The 18,759-nt window shown below is 41.6% G+C and overlaps 3 protein-coding genes across 3 annotated transcripts in view; 1 reads left to right on the top strand and 2 right to left on the bottom strand.

Annotated features, from left to right (window-relative positions):
- Window positions 1–18,759, bottom strand: part of LOC117965866 (butyrophilin subfamily 1 member A1-like) — a 486,786-nt gene that overhangs the window by 254,756 nt on the left and 213,271 nt on the right. The gene's annotated exons all lie outside the window — the stretch shown is intronic.
- Window positions 1–18,759, top strand: part of LOC117407797 (butyrophilin subfamily 1 member A1-like) — a 422,535-nt gene that overhangs the window by 233,796 nt on the left and 169,980 nt on the right. The window lies entirely within an intron of this gene.
- Window positions 1,812–18,624, bottom strand: LOC117404821 (high affinity immunoglobulin gamma Fc receptor I-like). The gene is made up of 9 exons (XM_059015815.1): window positions 18,518–18,624; window positions 9,639–9,674; window positions 8,220–8,513; window positions 7,471–7,752; window positions 5,998–6,258; window positions 3,724–3,999; window positions 2,971–3,072; window positions 2,724–2,754; window positions 1,812–2,227 (listed from the first exon to the last, which is right to left on the bottom strand). The coding sequence occupies exons 1-9, from the start codon at window positions 18,546–18,548 to the stop codon at window positions 2,140–2,142; spliced, it is 1,401 nt and encodes a 466-aa protein (XP_058871798.1). The 5' UTR covers window positions 18,549–18,624; the 3' UTR covers window positions 1,812–2,139.

Raw genomic sequence — 18,759 nt, 5'->3', positions numbered from 1 at the left:
GTTAAGGTGTGTTGAGTTTGGTTTCTGCAGTCATTCAGAGTGGTTCTTATTGTAATCACTCCAGTATTGTTAAGGTGTGTTGAGTTTGATTTCTACAGTCATTCAGAGTGGTTCTTATTGTAATCACTCCAGTATTGTTAAGGTGTGTTGAGTTTGATTTCCTGCAGTCATTCAGAGTGGTTCTTATTGTAATCACTCCAGTATTGTTAAGGTGTGTTGAGTTTGATTTCTGCAGTCATTCAGAGTGGTTCTTATTGTAATCACTCCAGTATTGTTAAGGTGTGTTGAGTTTGATTTCTGCAGTCATTCAGAGTGGTTCTTATTGTAATCACTCCAGTATTGTTAAGGTGTGTTGAGTTTGATTTCCTGTAGTCATTCAGAGTGGTTCTTATTGTAATCACTCCAGTATTGTTAAGGTGTGTTGAGTTTGATTTCTACAGTCATTCAGAGTGGTTCTTATTGTAATCACTCCAGTATTGTTAAGGTGTGTTGAGTTTGATTTCTACAGTCATTCAGAGTGGTTCTTATTGTAATCACTCCAGTATTGTTAAGGTGTGTTGAGTTTGATTTCTGCAGTCATTCAGATTGGTTCTTATTGTAATCACTCCAGTATTGTTAAGGTGTGTTGAGTTTGATTTCTGCAGTCATTCAGAGTGGTTCTTATTGTAATCACTCCAGTATTGTTAAGGTGTGTTGAGTTTGATTTCTGCAGTCATTCAGAGTGGTTCTTATTGTAATCACTCCAGTATTGTTAAGGTGTGTTGAGTTTGATTTCTACAGTCATTCAGAGTGGTTCTTATTGTAATCACTCCAGTATTGTTAAGGTGTGTTGAGTTTGAGTTTACTCAGCTATTGTTCCAATGCAAAGAAATCACCTTTTTAAAACCAAATTCGACAAAAACGTATTGCAAAAACCAAAACAATAAAAAAAAAAACTAAAAAACGGTCTTTACCGATTTGGGATTTCCCAGTAAAGAAGGTGTACGATGGGCTTTGGGTTCTATACAAATTTAATAATGTATAATTATATAATATATGATAATAATACTGGGTACTGCTTCATTAGCTGCATTGTAAATGTTTTACTTTATCGTAGGCTTAAACAATAATAAATTGAGTTCATAAATTCAGTTAATAATTCTCACCATTGTCTGTCTGCCTATAAAATAATGCAAACCTAAAAGTGTTCAGAGGACCCTAAATATCCTTCCCACAATGCACGAGCAATGAGGGCAACAGACTGACTGAATGCTCCCCATGGTCCTAATGCTCGAAGAGTATGCTTATGTACATTAATGTTACAGTAAAACCTGTTCATTCAACATTGTTTTGGACAGGATTATACAGTGTGCTGGATTACAGAGCTACTGTCAAATAAAATACTGTACATAAACAAAGGGTTACTTTATTTAATACAACACTCCCCTTCCAATGATTAGGAAACACATTATTTCATTATTAACCACTAATGTCTATAACATTTATTGTTTGTTGCCTCAAACCCCAATAATTTGAGAGTTCAAATACATGTTGAAGGTGTATCATTAATAGCATAAAACAACACCAGTAGAGTAAAGCAGTTTATTGACTACAGAATAGCTTACAAATACAGAAATTCAATTAATAAATCAAGGAGTTTAATCAATTTACAAGGAACACTATTCCAGTTCCACTCCAGTCTATGGTAATGCAGCACTATTCCAGTTCCACTCCAGTCTATGGTAATGCAGCACTATTCCAGTTCCACTCCAGTCTCTGGTAATGCAGCGCTATTCCAGTTCCACTCCAGTCTCTGGTAATGCAGCGCTATTCCAGTTCCACTCCAGTCTATGGTAATGCAGCGCTATTCCAGTTCCACTCCAGTCTATGGTAATGCAGCACTATTCCAGTTCCACTCCAGTCTCTGGTAATGCAGCTCTATTCCAGTTCCACTCCAGTCTATGGTAATGCAGCACTATTCCAGTTCCACTCCAGTCTCTGGTAATGCAGCTCTATTCCAGTTCCACTCCAGTCTATGGTAATGCAGCACTATTCCAGTTCCACTCCAGTCTATGGTAATGCAGCGCTATTCCAGTTCCACTCCAGTCTCTGGTAATGCAGCGCTATTCCAGTACCACTCCAGTCTATGGTAATGCAGCACTATTCCAGTTCCACTCCAGTGTGCTGCACACGGCTGGAGAGCTCAATCCCCTCTGCTGACTGCTCCTGATCCTGATCCGAGGTTTTCCTGAGACAGATGTCAGAGACACACAAGGAGGGCTCAGAGTTTAACTGCAGCAATAACAGAAGCTTTAAAGGATGATGACACGTCTAGGCTTCAGAGTAATCAAGTGCCATTGAAATCACAGAGTGCATTTCAGGGTAAGGAGCAGCTGTGTATCAACTGTAAAGACACTCTGTGGAGGCAGCAGCTTTGTGACATTACTGACAAAGGGTTATTATTAATACTCTAGATTGAAGAATCAAAGAATAAAGATTATGAGTCAAATATGTCAAAGCTTTAGATCTTTATCATCTGGAAACCAAAAAGCCAAATTAACCCCGTATAGCATCTTAGGACACAGGTCTAAGTGAAGGGTACTGTTAAGAGTTTGCAAGAGGGATTCTTAAAGAGCTAATCAGAAAGTTTCCATCTCCATTTTCAGTGCTGTAAAGGATGATGACAGGTAGAGATAGCGAGTGCTGCCCCCTGTCTGTACACATACTGGATAATACTGACTTACCTTGACTTACCACCAGCGAGACACAGGGAACCTGGAAAAATATATACAGACTGTTCAGTTTGTTTCTTAACAAAAATAAATACAAACTTGCAAAATGTGTATTTTGTAAATGAGCTGTGCATGTTTAATGATGAAATAATGATTCTTAATGAACTATCCCTAAGACTGGGCTGTGCTGTTTAAGAAGAAGCCTGCATGTGTGCTGTGACAGGCCAGGTGAAATGTGTGCACTGACTGGGAGTCTCACCTTGGATCCTGCAGTATTGAAGGAGCAGCAGAGTAAACACAATGAAATGAATCAGAGTGAAGCTCACTCTGTAGCCAATAGCAACAGCGCTGTGCCAGGACGCTGGGGGAAGGAAGGTACAGTATGAGTGTGTGCGAGTGACTTCCATACACCTTGACTGAGCTGATAGGGATTCAAGAACATTACCCTGCTCACACTCGCTCTATAGGAACAGCCTTCAGCCACTCTGTCACTCGAATGGCTGTCTGCTGTAACTGCATTTTATTTCAACCATCATTTTATAAGATACACAGTCAGGGAATCAATGAGGTTTCATTTGATTGATTGTCAAAAAGCAGAAAAGAATGATTGTTTAAAATGTAATCAAAGCCATGCATGAAGCTAAAACATTAGTGGGAAATATACACCACTGAATTGGCAAAGTATAAAAACAGTGTCTGTACTGTGCAGTATTTGTTCCCAATCCATTGTGTTGTAATTGCTGGTAATTCTGCAGTCTGTTTAGGCTTTATCTCTTCACACAGGAATATAATGGGTTCACATTTACAAAGAAATATCAATTTAGTGATTGCATTTCGGAAGTGGATTGTAATAATCATTCAATCCATTGTGTTGTAATTGCAGGTAATTCAGTGGTCTGTTTATTCTGTTTCTTCAGGGAATGGGAATATAATGGGATCACAATATGACCTATTTTACTGTGAGATCACTTTCAATCAAGGACAGTCATTTAGGACGGGTTTGTAATCTTACTTTGCACTTCAATGTGTAGCTCCTGGCTGCTCTTCTTCACTCCCTGTGACTCCACAGCACACGTGTAGCTCCCAGTGTGGCTCTTCTCAGTGCTGGCTATGCTGTACAGTGCAGAGTCAGTGCTGTTAGTCACAGGCTCCCCGTCTCTCACAATGGTGTAGTGGAGTTCAGGGCGGGGGGTTTTGTTCACTGCTGCCTCACAGGTCAGGTTAAGAGCCTCTCCCTCCTTCACTGTGGCTCCTGGAGATGCTGTCAGAGTCATCCTGGAGAACAGAGCTACGAAAAGATGACATGAAGACAGGTTAGTGATTGTGAAGCTGTCTGACCAAGATATTCAAATCAAATCAGAACCAGTGTCTTCCATAGAGTGGGATTCCCCCAGAGCCCCCTGCTCCTTAGAGAGACAGAGGCAGTGCTGGAGTATAGAGGCTCCTTAGAGAGACAGAGGCAGTGCTGGAGTATAGAGGCTCCTTAGAGAGACAGAGGCAGTGCTGGAGTATAGAGGCTCCTTAGAGAGACAGAGGCAGTGCTGGAGTATAGAGGCTCCTTAGAGAGACAGAGGTAGTGCTGGAGCGCACAGCTTGCAATTCCCTTGACCGCATGCCTCTTTGCCACACCCTCCTAATAAAGCAGGTGAATCTAATCTGTGATTGTATTGAAGGCACTCCAGCAGCATATCACTGTGTTTTTACTGACATGTCAATGGTTCTGATTCACTGTTTTGCTGCTCCTGTGTGACGTTTATAGTTATGACTCATTATCACTCTGAATGATACTTTGCTACTGCTTTGATTTTTAATATAATAATATAACTCACATGACTTACATGTTTAGTATCTGTGTCTTTCTTGGCTATTCTGTTTCATACTGTGTGTGTGTCACAGTAAAGTGAACATGTATGTACTCTATTTAAAACTATTTCATTTGGGCAGAATCTCTTCTGTGGTATAATCTGCAGTGTAATAATGTATAGGACCAATTTCTTATATCCAATCTGTACCCCCCTGTCTAGGGAGGGGTTACACATGATTAAAGATACAGTTTGCAATGGCAATATACATTCTAAAGGCTTGAGCATAACTAATGATAGCTGTGACAGGCAGAGGCCCTGCACACTGGGGAAGGCGGGTTCAAGGGGTTCAATCATAACTCATGACAACTGTGACAGGCAGAGACCCTGCACACTGGGGAAGGCGGGTTCAAGGGGTTCAATCATAACTCATGACAACTGTGACAGGCAGAGACCCTGCACACTGGGGAAGGCGGGTTCAAGGGGTTCAATCATAACTCATGACAACTGTGACAGGCAGAGGCCCTGCACACTGGGGAAGACGGGTTCAAGGGGTTCAATCATAACTCATGACAACTGTGACAGGCAGAGGCCCTGCACACTGGGGAAGGTGGGTTCAAGGGGTTCACTGGTTTATTATGTAATTAGGGACACCTGTCTGCAGGTAAGGCAGTTGTATATAAGCAGGTCAAAAGGTGGGTCTCTTGTCTGTGTGAAGGCTAAGGCCTGGGGAGAGAGACCTGTGTGGGAACCTGAAGAGAAGGCACTGTGTTTAATGCTTGTATAGTACAGGTGTTTTGTTGCCTGTAAACCGCTTAGCCGTCCAGTTGAGTAGTTAGGACTTGCAAAGTTTAATAAGCACTCTTTGGTACAGCCTATTTCTGCTTTATTACAGCTTCTACACTACTCAGAGTATGAGAGTTACTCAGACCAGGAAGAGCTTTCATATCAGAAAACTTTGCAAGGACCCGTTACTTCAGCACCTGAGTTGTGTTGAGAACATTAACACAGCTGGAATAGACACCAGTGTGAATGTATCTGTGAGACATTACAGACAGAGAAGGGGGTGAGGATTCTCTCTGTTAGAATGAACCTACCTCTCACTGACACCCGCACCTCTGCAGAGTCACATTAACACAGCTGGAATAGACTCCAGTGTGAATGTATCTGTGAGACATTACAGACAGAGAAGGGGGTGAGGACTCTCTCTGTTAGAAGGAACGTACCTCTCACTGACACCCGCACCTCTGCAGAGTCACATTAACACAGCTGGAATAGACTCCAGTGTGAATGTATCTGTGAGACATTACAGACAGAGAAGGGGGTGAGGACTCTCTCTGTTAGAATGAACCTACCTCTCACTGACACCCGCACCTCTGCAGATTCACATTAACACAGCTGGAATAGACTCCAGTGTGAATGTATCTGTGAGGCATTACAGACAGAGAAGGGGGTGAGGACTCTCTCTGTTAGATTGAACCTACCTCTCACTGTCACCCGCACCTCTGCAGAGTCACCAGAGTAAGTGGAGGAGCTCCACTGCGCTGTGCACTTGTAGGACCCCTCGTCACTCTTTGAAACACGATCCACACTCAGCTCTGTGTCAGCCTGGGACTGTAACTCTTTATTATCTTTATAATATATAACCCTGGTAGCTTTATAACCATCACGGATAAGACACCTCAGAGTCAGAGTGTCTCCCTCAAACACAGGCTGGGGGGGAGTCTGCAGGCTCACTCGTTTATCTGAAAAGACAGAAAGAGTTCAGATCAGCAGGGCTGAGAGACGGGTCAGGATTGAGGAGTCTGCAGGATCACCCATTGATCTGAAAAGACAGAACGAGTTCAGATCAGCAGGGCTGAGAGACGGGTCAGGATTGAGGAGTCTGCAGGATCACCCATTGATCTGAAAAGACAGAAAGAGTTCAGATCAGCAGGGCTGAGAGACGGGTCAGGATTGAGGAGTCTGCAGGATCACCCATTGATCTGAAAAGACAGAAAGAGTTCAGATCAGCAGGGCTGAGAGACGGGTCAGGATTGAGGAGTCTGCAGGATCACCCATTGATCTGAAAAGACAGAAAGAGTTCAGATCAGCAGGGCTGAGAGACGGGTCAGGATTGAGGAGTCTGCAGGATCACCCATTGATCTGAAAAGATAGAAATAGTTCAGATCAGCAGGGCTGAGAGACGGTCAGGATTGAGGAGTCTGTAGGATCACCCATTGATCTGAAAAGACAGAAAGAGTTCAGATCAGCAGGGCTGAGAGACGGGTCAGGATTGAGGAGTCTGCAGGATCACCCATTGATCTGAAAAGACAGAAAGAGTTCAGATCAGCAGGGCCGAGAGACGGGTCAGGATTGAGGAGTCTGTAGGATCACCCATTGATCTGAAAAGACAGAAAGAGTTCAGATCAGCAGGGCTGAGAGACGGGTCAGGATTGAGGAGTCTGCAGTTTTACACACAAACATGTTTGTAATGCTTTTTTTATCTCATCATGTTAGAATGTATGACTCCCTATTATGAGCTGTTCAACTTCCTACAGGGTGGAGAAAACTAGTTTTCCCAAGTGGAGAAACCCCTTGATTTACATTATCTAAGGCTCTTTGAAACCCAAAGGAAAGTCAAATCCTGTAACAGGGTCTGTCACTTTGCAGGAGCTCATATGGAACATGAAAATTAAATCCTGCAACATGGTCTGTCACTTTGTTTTCTGTTTTCTCAATTTATATAGTCCTAGGTTTGCTATTCAGTCATTTGAAGCCTATTTCAATATGCCTATTTCCCCAGCTGTTACTTTAAAACAGCAATGTGAGCAGCAACGATTCATACTGACTGGAGATCCAGAGACAGTTTTACTCAAATCAGCAAGCCGATCAGTAGCTTACAATACCTCTCAGCCAATCCGAGTGCAGGATTATTCAACAGGGTCTGAATATTATCTAGAATGTAAATGACTTACATGACACAGTTAAGTTGATAGCATTACTGCGCTCCTGTCCTGATGCAGACTCACACCAGTACACTCCATTGTGGGAATTCTGAGCGTAACTGATTGTGCAGCTGTCCCCATATCTACTGCTGTATTGATCACTGCACCCTGCCTCTTCACGTCCATCTCTGTACTGTTTAAACCTCCAGCCAGCAGAGCCCCCCTCCACCTCACAGCTCAGGGTGACTGTCTCTCCTGTGAATATCTGTGCCCAGGCAGGCTGCAGGGTCAGGACAGCAAGAGGATGACCCTCTGAAACAGAGAATAGAATAGGATTAGGACACATTCCCCTACAATCAGTTAGGAGAGAGATTCCAGCCCCCCAGCAGCATCTCTTCAGTGATACAGTAGGAATAGCAGCAGTGTGATCCATTGCAGGCTCTACTTGTGATACAGTAGGAATAGCAGCAGTGTGACCCATTGCAGGCTCTACTTGTGATACAGTAGGAATAGCAGCAGTGTGACCCATTGCAGGCTCTACTTGTGATACAGTAGGAATAGCAGCAGTGTGACCCATTGCAGGCTCTACTTGTGATACAGTAGGATAGCAGCAGTGTGATCCATTGCAGGCTCTACTTGTGTGTTTTGAGTGAAAGGAATTCATGAGGAATCTCTCAATATGATTATGGCCTTGAACACAAACATATAAAGTTGAGGTCTGTGGTCAATCAGGCAGCAATTAGTCCAATTTCCAGTAGCAGCCGAGTTAATAAACTCACCAGACACAGTTACTGTCACTTCATCACTGAGCTGTGAGTAGAGTGGCTGATCTCCTCTTTGTCCTTGACAGCAGTACTGGCCCTGGTCAGATACAGCAGCTGCAGTGATTGTGTAGCTGTCACCAGTTATACTGCGGCCAGCAGTCTGGAGCACCGGAGTGTCCTCACTGTCTTTGTACCAGAGATATTTCCAGCCAGCAGAACCCCCCTCAACCCCACACCTCAGAGTGACTGTCTCCCCGGTGAATATCTCTGGGAATGGAGGCTCCAGGGTGAGTGTAGTCTGGGGCAGCTCTGGAGAAACAGAGAAGATGAAAGAATTAGGATCTCTACTGCAGAGAGAGAGAGAGAGAGAGATACTGTTAGTGTGCAGCATGTGACATTTCATTAGAATGGTGAAATTACTGATAAATGTATAAAAACAAAAATTGTTAGAAATGCTGATTACATTCTGTAAATATATGAAATATTCATGATGGGACGTAAAACCAAGGTCCTACTGTAAGTGACTCTGCAATGAAGCCACCACCAGGAGGCAGCACTGCACTCACTCCTCTGTGAGAGGGATTCATTTTTTTGAAATATATAATATGACAGACCACGGTTAATCCGAATTTCAATGTGCAATTCTGACTGAATTAGACAACAAATGAATACTAACCAGTGTTTTTAAAGCCATCTTCTTATTCCCTTTACTGGCATTATCACAGGTCCCTCTTTAATTGTGATGGGAATGTTTGGCTCCACCCCTGTTTTTTACATCAATGTGAGTTCTAACCACAACACATGAAGTACAGGAAGCAGCAGAAACATTATCTGTCGTGATGTCTTTGAAATATCTGCATGTTCCAAACTGAAGTCTATGAGACTAGAGACAATACAAGCTCTTCTACAAAAGAGCATGAGAGAATCACTGCCTGTCTGGTCAGTGGAAACCCTCACAATTGTTCTTACTCATTTAAACTGAGTTACATTCATTACTGTGTTGTTTCAAATTGATGTATTCATCAAGAAGCACTTATGAAGTTGAATTGGTCAGCAGTCAGCCAATGTAATATTGTCATTCAAAGCATTCCAGCAATACCGCACATAGCCTCTAGGTGGAGCACAGTATGGCACTGTAATGGCCAGTGTTTGCTGGAGTCATTCATTGTTTTATTTAACCAAGTTAAATTGTTATAGTGGACAGAAGAAAAAGAAAGCTGATTTTAGAAATGTGTTTTTTGTATATAGATGATTAGGAAGCAGGATGAGAATCTTTACCAGTCTCTTCACTTTGTGACTGCATTGCCACAGCCTATTTTCAACACACACACCTAACATGAAAAGTGTCATTTCTGAAACGAGCTTCATGCTTTTCAACCATGAATTGTAAATCCTGTTTTTAAACTGTGTTCACATTGTAAACTGTTCTCTTACCTTCATACTGTCTGGAGCAGCTCACTACAGTCAGCACTGAAAAACACAAAAGAGACAGTCAGGGACTAGACCCTTATAAAAGCACCACAGTCATGTTGCTGTTTCCAATGCTTTTACCATTGTTATACCATGCTCATCAGTTATAGGTGCCTGCCATACATACATGTAACATGTGCTAACACAGGGAGAAGTAAGAGACAGCGCCATCTAGTGATCGGACACTTTTGATCAGGTTTCCTTCTCTTGTTTTGTTAGTAACACACTGCTGTGCACTACTTGGTGCTGGTGTATACAATAATATAAAGACAGTCTAATCTAGCATATATTAAATATGTATATGACAGGCAGCTCCTGAACTCATCGTCAAAGCACCTTAACACAGACTTACCAAATAATACAAACACAAGATTTGAGTCATTTCAATAAGAACCCTGTGAATGATTGTAAAGGTGAGGGAAGAGTAAAAACAAAGCAAGACAATGTCACATGATAATAATCCTTCATTAACTTGGACACACGCATGGGGTTTAGGAAACTGACAGATCTGTAGCTGTAGTTCAGTATTCATACTGATTCCAGTGTTCATAGTGAAGAGAAGAAAGCAGACTTGAGTTGTGAATTCAATTCAATAATGGGTGTGATAAGTGTAACAGGGAGAAGGCTGGGCACACACAGTCGACCACACACAGCACAGGTGAGCATCTTAACCCCTATGTAAAAGAGCCAGGCTCCTCTGCATGTGTGCTTATAGAGCTTTGAACCTCATCTCACCAGCAGGGGTCAGAATCCATAATGGCAGTGCATCACACAACACTGCCTGTTACACTGGCAGCACGATTATCTATTAGTCTATTAATTGTGATCCATCAGGGTGAAATGATTCTGTTATTTTGCAATAGAGGTGTGTGTCGAGTGGTACATGACAAAGCAAAACATAAGCTCTATTTTCATAAAAACAATTATCACAAAAATAAATCAGTAAATACACTAGGAATGTTTTCTAGCAGTACTCAGAAATTGTAACATTTCAATTGAAATGACAAGCATGGACACAGACCTGTGAAAAACAAGACATTAAAAGATAGCAGACCACAGGACTGGACCCATACTGCAGTGCTTCCTCCCTCCCACGCTAAGCATGGCTTTCACATCACTGACCACTTCCTCAGCTAGTACATCCTACAGCACTGATGCCTCCTCAGCTAGTACATCCTACTAGAACAGTTTCATGAATATCAAACAGACTGAACAAAAATACCAAGTCTTTTACTCTGAATAAATGTTCATGGAGGGTAAATGTTGGCAATCAATGTCATAAAACTAGAAACAAAAAGTATTTCAGTCAGATTTTCCATTCAGCTTTCAGAAAGCCATAAACACAGGAGACCTGCAATCACTGGGTAATGAAATGAAAAAAAAAACACTGACTGGAGAGAATGGTCTTTTCCCCTTCTGGGAACTAGCTGTAACAATATAGATATTGTTGTGGGGTACTTTGCATTGAGCCACAGTTGTGGATGGGACAGATAAAAATGTAACACCGGAAGCAAGATTAGTCTTTAGAAAAGGTTCTGAGTTGCAAGCATGCAAATGACAGTGAGTGCTGACAACAAACTGGTAAAAAAAAAGAAATAAATAAATGCTTGCCCCTAATAAGTCAAGCATTGGTTTGATTTAACACTTTATTTCAACAGGAAGTGTCAGTGAGCTGCTGTATCTACAGTTTAGACCAGTTCAAAAGGGCCTCTGCAGCCAGTGGCAGTGTCAAGCCCCCATAAATGTATAATAACAAATGTCATTAATATGCCTCAAAACAACCATGCGTATGAGACAGAATGAGTTAATGGAATGCATTCAAATTAGGTTTAGGTTTTTTTATATAGTATTCTAAAAAACAACTAATTAAACATACACACGTGCATATCTATTGTTTAATTTTCTCTTTTTTTCATTTCTAGTTTTTTTGAATGTTTCTACTGTTTGGATATATGTGATGGACTCGCCCCCACAACACCTCACATGCACAGTTCACCCCGAGTTGCCGTGATCACAAGTTTTTGAAGACCCTGACATTTTGTTCTAGTGCTTTAATTATGAAGGTAATTAAAAATGCCTTACAAACAATGTTTCATTTTCTTATTACATAAAAATACCGATCTGAAATGGCAGCAACGTGAAACAACTAGCATTATTTTTAATGGGAAATGTGTGTGTGTGTGTGTACATATTATATAAAAAAAATATATAAATATAAGAAGAGAAAAGGATATTTCAGGTACTTAAAGTTAGAATAATTGATGACACGCAAATTCATGAAGCGTTCCATATTTCTGATAATTGATTTGTAATCACAGATTCAATTACAAACACAAATGCACTCGCTACATTGTTGAGATTCTGATAAGCATGGTTTACAGCACTTACAGCAACTTTTATTAAACCATTGCAGACTTTCTCTTTGTTTGAATTCATGGTGTACTGTCTGTACAAGGAAACTTGTGATCACATGAGCATTCCCTTTACATCTTTGTATACCTAACAAAAACAGACCTCAAAGTTATGTTTGCTTGTGCTATAATCACAGCTGTCCGATTCCCAGAGATTATTTATGAATTTTATGATTAAGTATCTATGAAGAATTACAACTTAATTTTTTATGCAGTGTGTGTTTTTGTCCTTTCTATTCATTTGTATTTTTGTAAGTTCATTTTGTATGCGTTTGTGTTTTTGTATAAATCTGTCTAACTGGGTGTGGCGGAGTGTCCCGCCCCTATGTATTATTATTTGTATTTTTGTTTGCGGCGCGGATAAAAGTGCCGCGTCTTTTATTATTATACTTAAAAACCCTGTGAGGATGCGTGGCTGATCAGCTACTGATTATTTAACTAGCTGACAGTCATGCATCCTTAGCAAACACGTGCAGACTGTGGCTGAGGGGTAATAAGATAATTAACAGCTAGTTAACCCCTCGGCCAGAGTATATAAACCTGCAGCTCTCTGCACTCGGGGTTGAGTGTAGAGGAGAGTACAGGGAGCGGAGAGAGCGAGCGCGAGAACATATAAAATTAACAATTGCTATAGTTAAACAAATATACTTGTTTCTATTTGTTTGGCCATCGCGCTTTTTTGTTTTGTGTTTTGTTCATTGTTTAAATCTTTTGTTTTTGTTTATTTGATTAATTAAATACGCTGAACGCAATAGCATTCAGCTTCACCCGCCCATCCACTGTTGTTTGGTTTCTGTACTTCCTGGTCCGTGACGTCATCACACATCACCACTGCGAGCCAGACTGCCACACTGGGGTCCATTTATAGCAGTTGTTATGCATGTGTAATGATCTGTAATTGTATATGTTTGTGTGATTCTTGTTTATAGCAGTTGTTATGTACGTGTAATGATCTGTAATTGTATATATTTGTGTGATTCTTGTTTATAGCAGTTGTTATGTGTGTGTAATGATCTGTAATTGTATATATTTGTGTGCTTCTTGTTTATAGCAGTTGTTATGTGTGTGTAATGATCTGTAATTGTGTATATTTGTGTGATTCTTGTTTATAGCAGTTGTTATGCGTGTGTAATGATCTGTAATTGTATATATTTGTGTGATTCTTGTTTATAGCAGTTGTTATGCGTGTGTAATGATCTGTAATTGTGTATATTTGTGTGATTCTTGTTTATAGCAGTTGTTATGCATGTGTAATGATCTGTAATTGTATATATTTGTGTGATTCTTGTTTATAGCAGTTGTGTGTGTAATGATCTGTAATTGTATACATTTGTGTTGATTCTTGTGTATATTTTGATGCCCTGATAAAGGTGTGAATGCACTGAAGCGTCTGTTTTTGACTTTTTTTTAAAAATATGTACAATAAAATAAAATGATAAAAACTGAACTTGGTTTCCGTACGTGTGGAATATTTTGGTGATGCATTTTACTTGACCACATGTTATGTTTGTTTTGAAACCTTTAATAGATACCTGGTAGTCGTGTGTTTATTGTTCATGCTCCTCCAAAGACGAAATATTTACATTCTGATTTGATTAATGAGCATAATGGCTGCGGAGATTAATAAACTAATAAAAATACTGAAAGGAAAAGTAGATTTTTTTTTTTTTACCACTTCTTGCTGCATATTTCACTTTCACAATTTTTTTTTTAAAATGTATTACAACAAACATTGTAATACATTTTCGAGATTGTAACACATGGTGTTAACCTCTATACAGTATTAACCCAGTAAAGACACTGTTTGGAGGTGTCACAGTGTCTGTTAACCTCTATACAGTATTAACCCAGTAAAGACACTGTTAACCTCTATACAGTATTAACCCAGTAAAGACACTGTTTGGAGGTGTCACAGTAACTTTTAACCTCTATACAGTATTAACCCAGTAAAGACACTGTTTGGAGGTGTCACAGTGTCTGTTAACCTCTATACAGTATTAACCCAGTAAAGACACTGTTAACCTCTATACAGTATTAACCCAGTAAAGACACTGTTTGGAAGTGTCACAGTAACTTTTAACCTCTATAAATTTTGGTTGTAGCAGTTATTGAAATTACCAAAACAATTATAATTGTACACTCCAATACCGTTGTAACGGATACGCGATTTAATGATTCTGCATATTAATTACAACCCTTTTTGATACCTATTTTTCTAGAGAGTATTTAAGAATCTATCTCTTAAAAAATGTAAAACATGTAAAAGAATGAAAGTACCGGCAACTTTTTCTTAATTAGAAGCTGAATGAATGTTCGTGAAGGTGTGAAAATCTATTAGTAAACAAATAAAATGTAAAATTAAAGTTTTAGTAATTAGAAATATGTAGACTAGACGTGTTAGTGCTGATGGTGCTGTTTGTTCAGTAACTTGTTCACAGTGTGTTCATGAAGTTTATTCAGAGTAATCAGTCTGCATCCAGTTGTTTGATTTCTACATCTTGTCATTCAAACCAGAGACTAGCTGCTATCCCTGCTGTGCTGACTGTATCACCGCTGACCTTGACAGACAGCATTCAGAGGGTGTGATGAGAACAGAGACCTTCTTTCATCAAGCAGAACAAGGTCAAATACAGAACATAAAACAATACTAAATATATATATATATAATATAGAATATATATATAGAATGAATGAAATACAAGCCGCTGGTTTTCAGGTTCCTATAATCGACCGTACGTCGCAATCAATTTAGCAATCTCAGAATCCTTGTACTCATGTGTGTTTTATTCTTTAGCATGCCTGCCTGCCCTTTATCGTGTTAGGCTATACTTTTACCATAGACCATGCAGTACCACACTTACATTTCATTTATCATACACTGGCTTGGTTTTCTACCCTTTACTACACTTTTACCATGACACTACCATGAAACACAAAGTGCTCCTCACTTCCCTGTGCTTTACCATGTGCGTCCCTGCTTCACCATGCATAGAGTATGTTTCACATTTACCTGGCTTACACACATTATCACAAGACATCACCTCACAATATATAGATTTTGAATTACGATCAAGTCTTCAAACCCAGAATCTTTCACTCTAACTGTCCCCAAACCAGATGGATAATCAGCAGCATGTTTAATAAAGCACCAGCAATAATACTTACATATCAGTGCAGCGACTTCACAAGCCTGCATTCTGTCTGGAGACACTTTCAGAAAGCTGAGCTCAGGGTATAAACTTCCCTGTTTTGAAGTTGTAAACATACAGGTCCCTCCCACTACGCCTATTTATTAAATGACCACAAATCTATTTCTAATGCCTTTTTTTGTCATCTGACAGAACATTAGCCATGTGATCTCATTTCAGGCAATATTTATTTTTACATCAAACAACTTCATTATATTTAAGAAGTTAAAACTTCTGTTAACCACCTGGCTGCTGTAAGCAGAATCCCTCTAGAGAGTGGTGAGGTATGGAATGGGTTACCTCTCCATGTGTTGATACACTGGAACCCTGTTTGTAAATTCTTATGCTTTTATGAAGTAATCAAGTAATCAATCAAGGAGTCACACATACACACTGTACATACATTATAATTAGGGCTTCTGTTTTTCGGTCTTTACTTTCATCTGTTTTTGGTTACTTTATTTATCAAAATATGTATAGTAGTAACTCAACAGTACTTGCGCACTTTAGTTGTACCTTTTTTCCTTTGCTGTCTTCCACAATGAAATGTGGTCTAAGCTTTTTTTTCCTTCTTTTTTTTACATTTCGCCACAATTTAGGGCAGCAGTGTGGAGTAGTGGTTAGGGCTCTGGACTCTTGACCGGAGGGTTGTGGGTCCAATCCCTGGTGGATGACACTGCTGCTGTACCCTTGAGCAAGGTACTTTACCTAGATTGCTCCAGTAAAAACCCATCTGTATAAATGGGGAATTGTATGTAAAAAAAAAAAATAATGTAATTGTATGTAAAAATAATGTGATATCTTGTAACAATTGTAAGTAGCCCTGGATAAGGGCATCTGCTAAAAAGTAAATAATAATTTGCACTTGTTTTAAATCCTCCGTATCTTACCTGTAATAGAGCTTTAAATCCCGCGAACAAGCCTCCTTGTAATCTAGTTTTAAATCTTGCAAGCGGAGTCTCCAATGAAAATGTAGGAATGTGCTGCTACTCAGTAGTTGGGGTGGGTTTAAAGTACTGTAACGATCTTCGCATCGTCAGTGAAGTAAGACTCGGGGAGACCAGATGGGATTCCAAACAAACTGACAGGACAGCGAATCCCTGTCTAGGGCCAGGGTTCACTCCAAAATAATAAAAAAGTTACTGCCCCCTCACTTCAAGGTCTTCATCTCACTCTCCCTCACATGCACTCTTCTTTCTTCTCATACTCATTCTCTTCAGACTCACTCTGGGTTCTTTCACTGCTTCACAGCTAGAGGCCTTCTCTCGTGCCTCCCTCACAGCTTCACAGCTAGAGGCCTTCACTCGTGCCTCCCTCCCAGCTTCACAGCTAGAGGCCTTCACTCGTGCCTCCCTCCCAGCTTCACAGCTAGAGGCCTTCTCTCGTGCCTCCCTCCCTGCTTCACAGCTAGAGGCCTTCTCTCGTGCCTCCCTCACAGCTTCACAGCTAGAGGCCTTCACTCGTGCCTCCCTCCCAGCTTCACAGCTAGAGGCCTTCTCTCGTGCCTCCCTCCCAGCTTCACAGCTAGAAGCCTTCTCTTGTGCCACCCTCACAGCTTCACAGCTAGAGGCCTTCTCTCGTGCCTCCCTCACAGCTTCACAGCTAGAGGCCTTCACTCGTGCCTCCCTCACAGCTTCACAGCTAGAGGCCTTCACTCGTGCCTCCCTCCCAGCTTCACAGCTAGAGGCCTTCTCTCGTGCCTCCCTCCCTGCTTCACAGCTAGAGGCCTTCTCTCGTGCCTCCCTCACAGCTTCACAGCTAGAGGCCTTCACTCGTGCCTCCCTCCCAGCTTCACAGCTAGAGGCCTTCTCTCGTGCCTCCCTCACAGCTTCACAGCTAGAGGCCTTCACTCGTGCCTCCCTCCCAGCTTCACAGCTAGAGGCCTTCACTCGTGCCTCCCTCCCAGCTTCACAGCTAGAGGCCTTCTCTCGTGCCTCCCTCCCTGCTTCACAGCTAGAGGCCTTCTCTCGTGCCTCCCTCACAGCTTCACAGCTAGAGGCCTTCACTCGTGCCTCCCTCCCAGCTTCACAGCTAGAGGCCTTCACTCGTGCCTCCCTCCCAGCTTCACAGCTAGAGGCCTTCTCTCGTGCCTCCCTCCCAGCTTCACAGCTAGAGGCCTTCTCTCGTGCCACCCTCACAGCTTCACAGCTAGAGGCCTTCTCTCGTGCCTCCCTCACAGCTTCACAGCTAGAGGCCTTCACTCGTGCCTCCCTCCCAGCTTCACAGCTAGAGGCCTTCTCTCGTGCCTCCCTCCCAGCTTCACAGCTAGAGGCCTTCTCTCGTGCCTCCCTCACAGCTTCACAGCTAGAGGCCTTCTCTCGTGCCTCCCTCCCAGCTTCACAGCTAGAGGCCTTCTCTCGTGCCTCCCTCCCAGCTTCACAGCTAGAGGCCTTCTCTCGTGCCACCCTCACAGCTTCACAGCTAGAGGCCTTCTCTCGTGCCTCCCTCACAGCTTCACAGCTAGAGGCCTTCACTCGTGCCTCCCTCCCTGCTTCACAGCTAGAGGCCTTCTCTCGTGCCTCCCTCCCTGCTTCACAGCTAGAGGCCTTCTCTCGTGCCTCCCTCACAGCTTCACAGCTAGAGGCCTTCTCTCGTGCCTCCCTCACAGCTTCACAGCTAGAGGCCTTCTCTCGTGCCACCCTCACAGCTTCACAGCTAGTGGCCTTCTCTCGTGCCTCCCTCACAGCTTCACAGCTAGTGGCCTTCTCTCGTGCCTCCCTCACAGCTTCACAGCTAGAGGCCTTCTCTCGTGCCTCCCTCACAGTCTCACAGCAAACAATCACTTCGAAGTCTGCTTGCGTTCTCCACCAATGACATGCATGTTTTCAGGTTCCTATAATCCACCGTAGATAGCAATTGAATAATCAATCATTCTTACAAAGCTTCTACATGCATTTATTATTCTTTACCAAGTCACCTTGTCCTTCACCATGTCTGGTCATAGCTTTACCATGCAGGTACCAACCACCCTTTTATTTGACTAGCTTTTACTACACTCCTACACACTTAGCATGACATTACCATGAAGCACAGGCTCACCTTCATAGTGTGCCCATGTGCCTCCTTGTTTTACAATAATCTGTTTAATTTAACTGCTTTTATGCTTATTTGTATATAAAATTACCACAAGACACTACCTAACAGTTTTTTTTCCCTACAAACCTGGAATCTTTCACTCTAACTGTCCCCAAACCAGATGGATAATCAGCAGCATGTTTAATAAAGCACCAGCAATAATACTTACATATCAGTGCAGCGAGTTCACAAGCCTGCATTCTGTCTGGAGACACTTTCAGAAAGCTGAGCTCAATGTAGAAACTTCACACCTTTAAACATACAGGCTCCTCCTATGATACCTCTTTATTAAATGAGCAGAGACATCTAAACCTCTGATTCTGTCACCTGATAGAGCAGAGCTACATGATCTCATTACAGGGAATATTTATTTTTATACTTCGAATCTAACAACTTCTTCATTATATTTAA

The sequence above is a fragment of the Acipenser ruthenus genome, chromosome 51 (assembly GCF_902713425.1).
Source record: "Acipenser ruthenus chromosome 51, fAciRut3.2 maternal haplotype, whole genome shotgun sequence".
NCBI lineage: Eukaryota > Metazoa > Chordata > Actinopteri > Acipenseriformes > Acipenseridae > Acipenser > Acipenser ruthenus.
The sequence above is the reverse complement of the archived record's forward strand: the minus strand, read 5'-3'. Positions and strand labels throughout refer to the sequence as shown.

What these genes read in the sequence shown, in the direction of transcription:
- LOC117404821 (XM_059015815.1), bottom strand. Translation starts at nt 18,548, where the DNA reads ATGCAGGCTTGTGAACTCGCTGCACTGATAT. An exon ending in TATCAACTTAACTGTGTCAT is followed by an intron (nt 6,259 to 7,470) that starts GTAAGTCATTTA and finishes CTGTCTTTTCAG; the next exon opens with ATAAACGAGTGAGCCTGCAG. An exon ending in CTCGCTGGTGGTAAGTCAAG is followed by an intron (nt 2,228 to 2,723) that starts GTAAGTCAGTAT and finishes CATCTGTCTCAG; the next exon opens with GAAAACCTCGGATCAGGATC.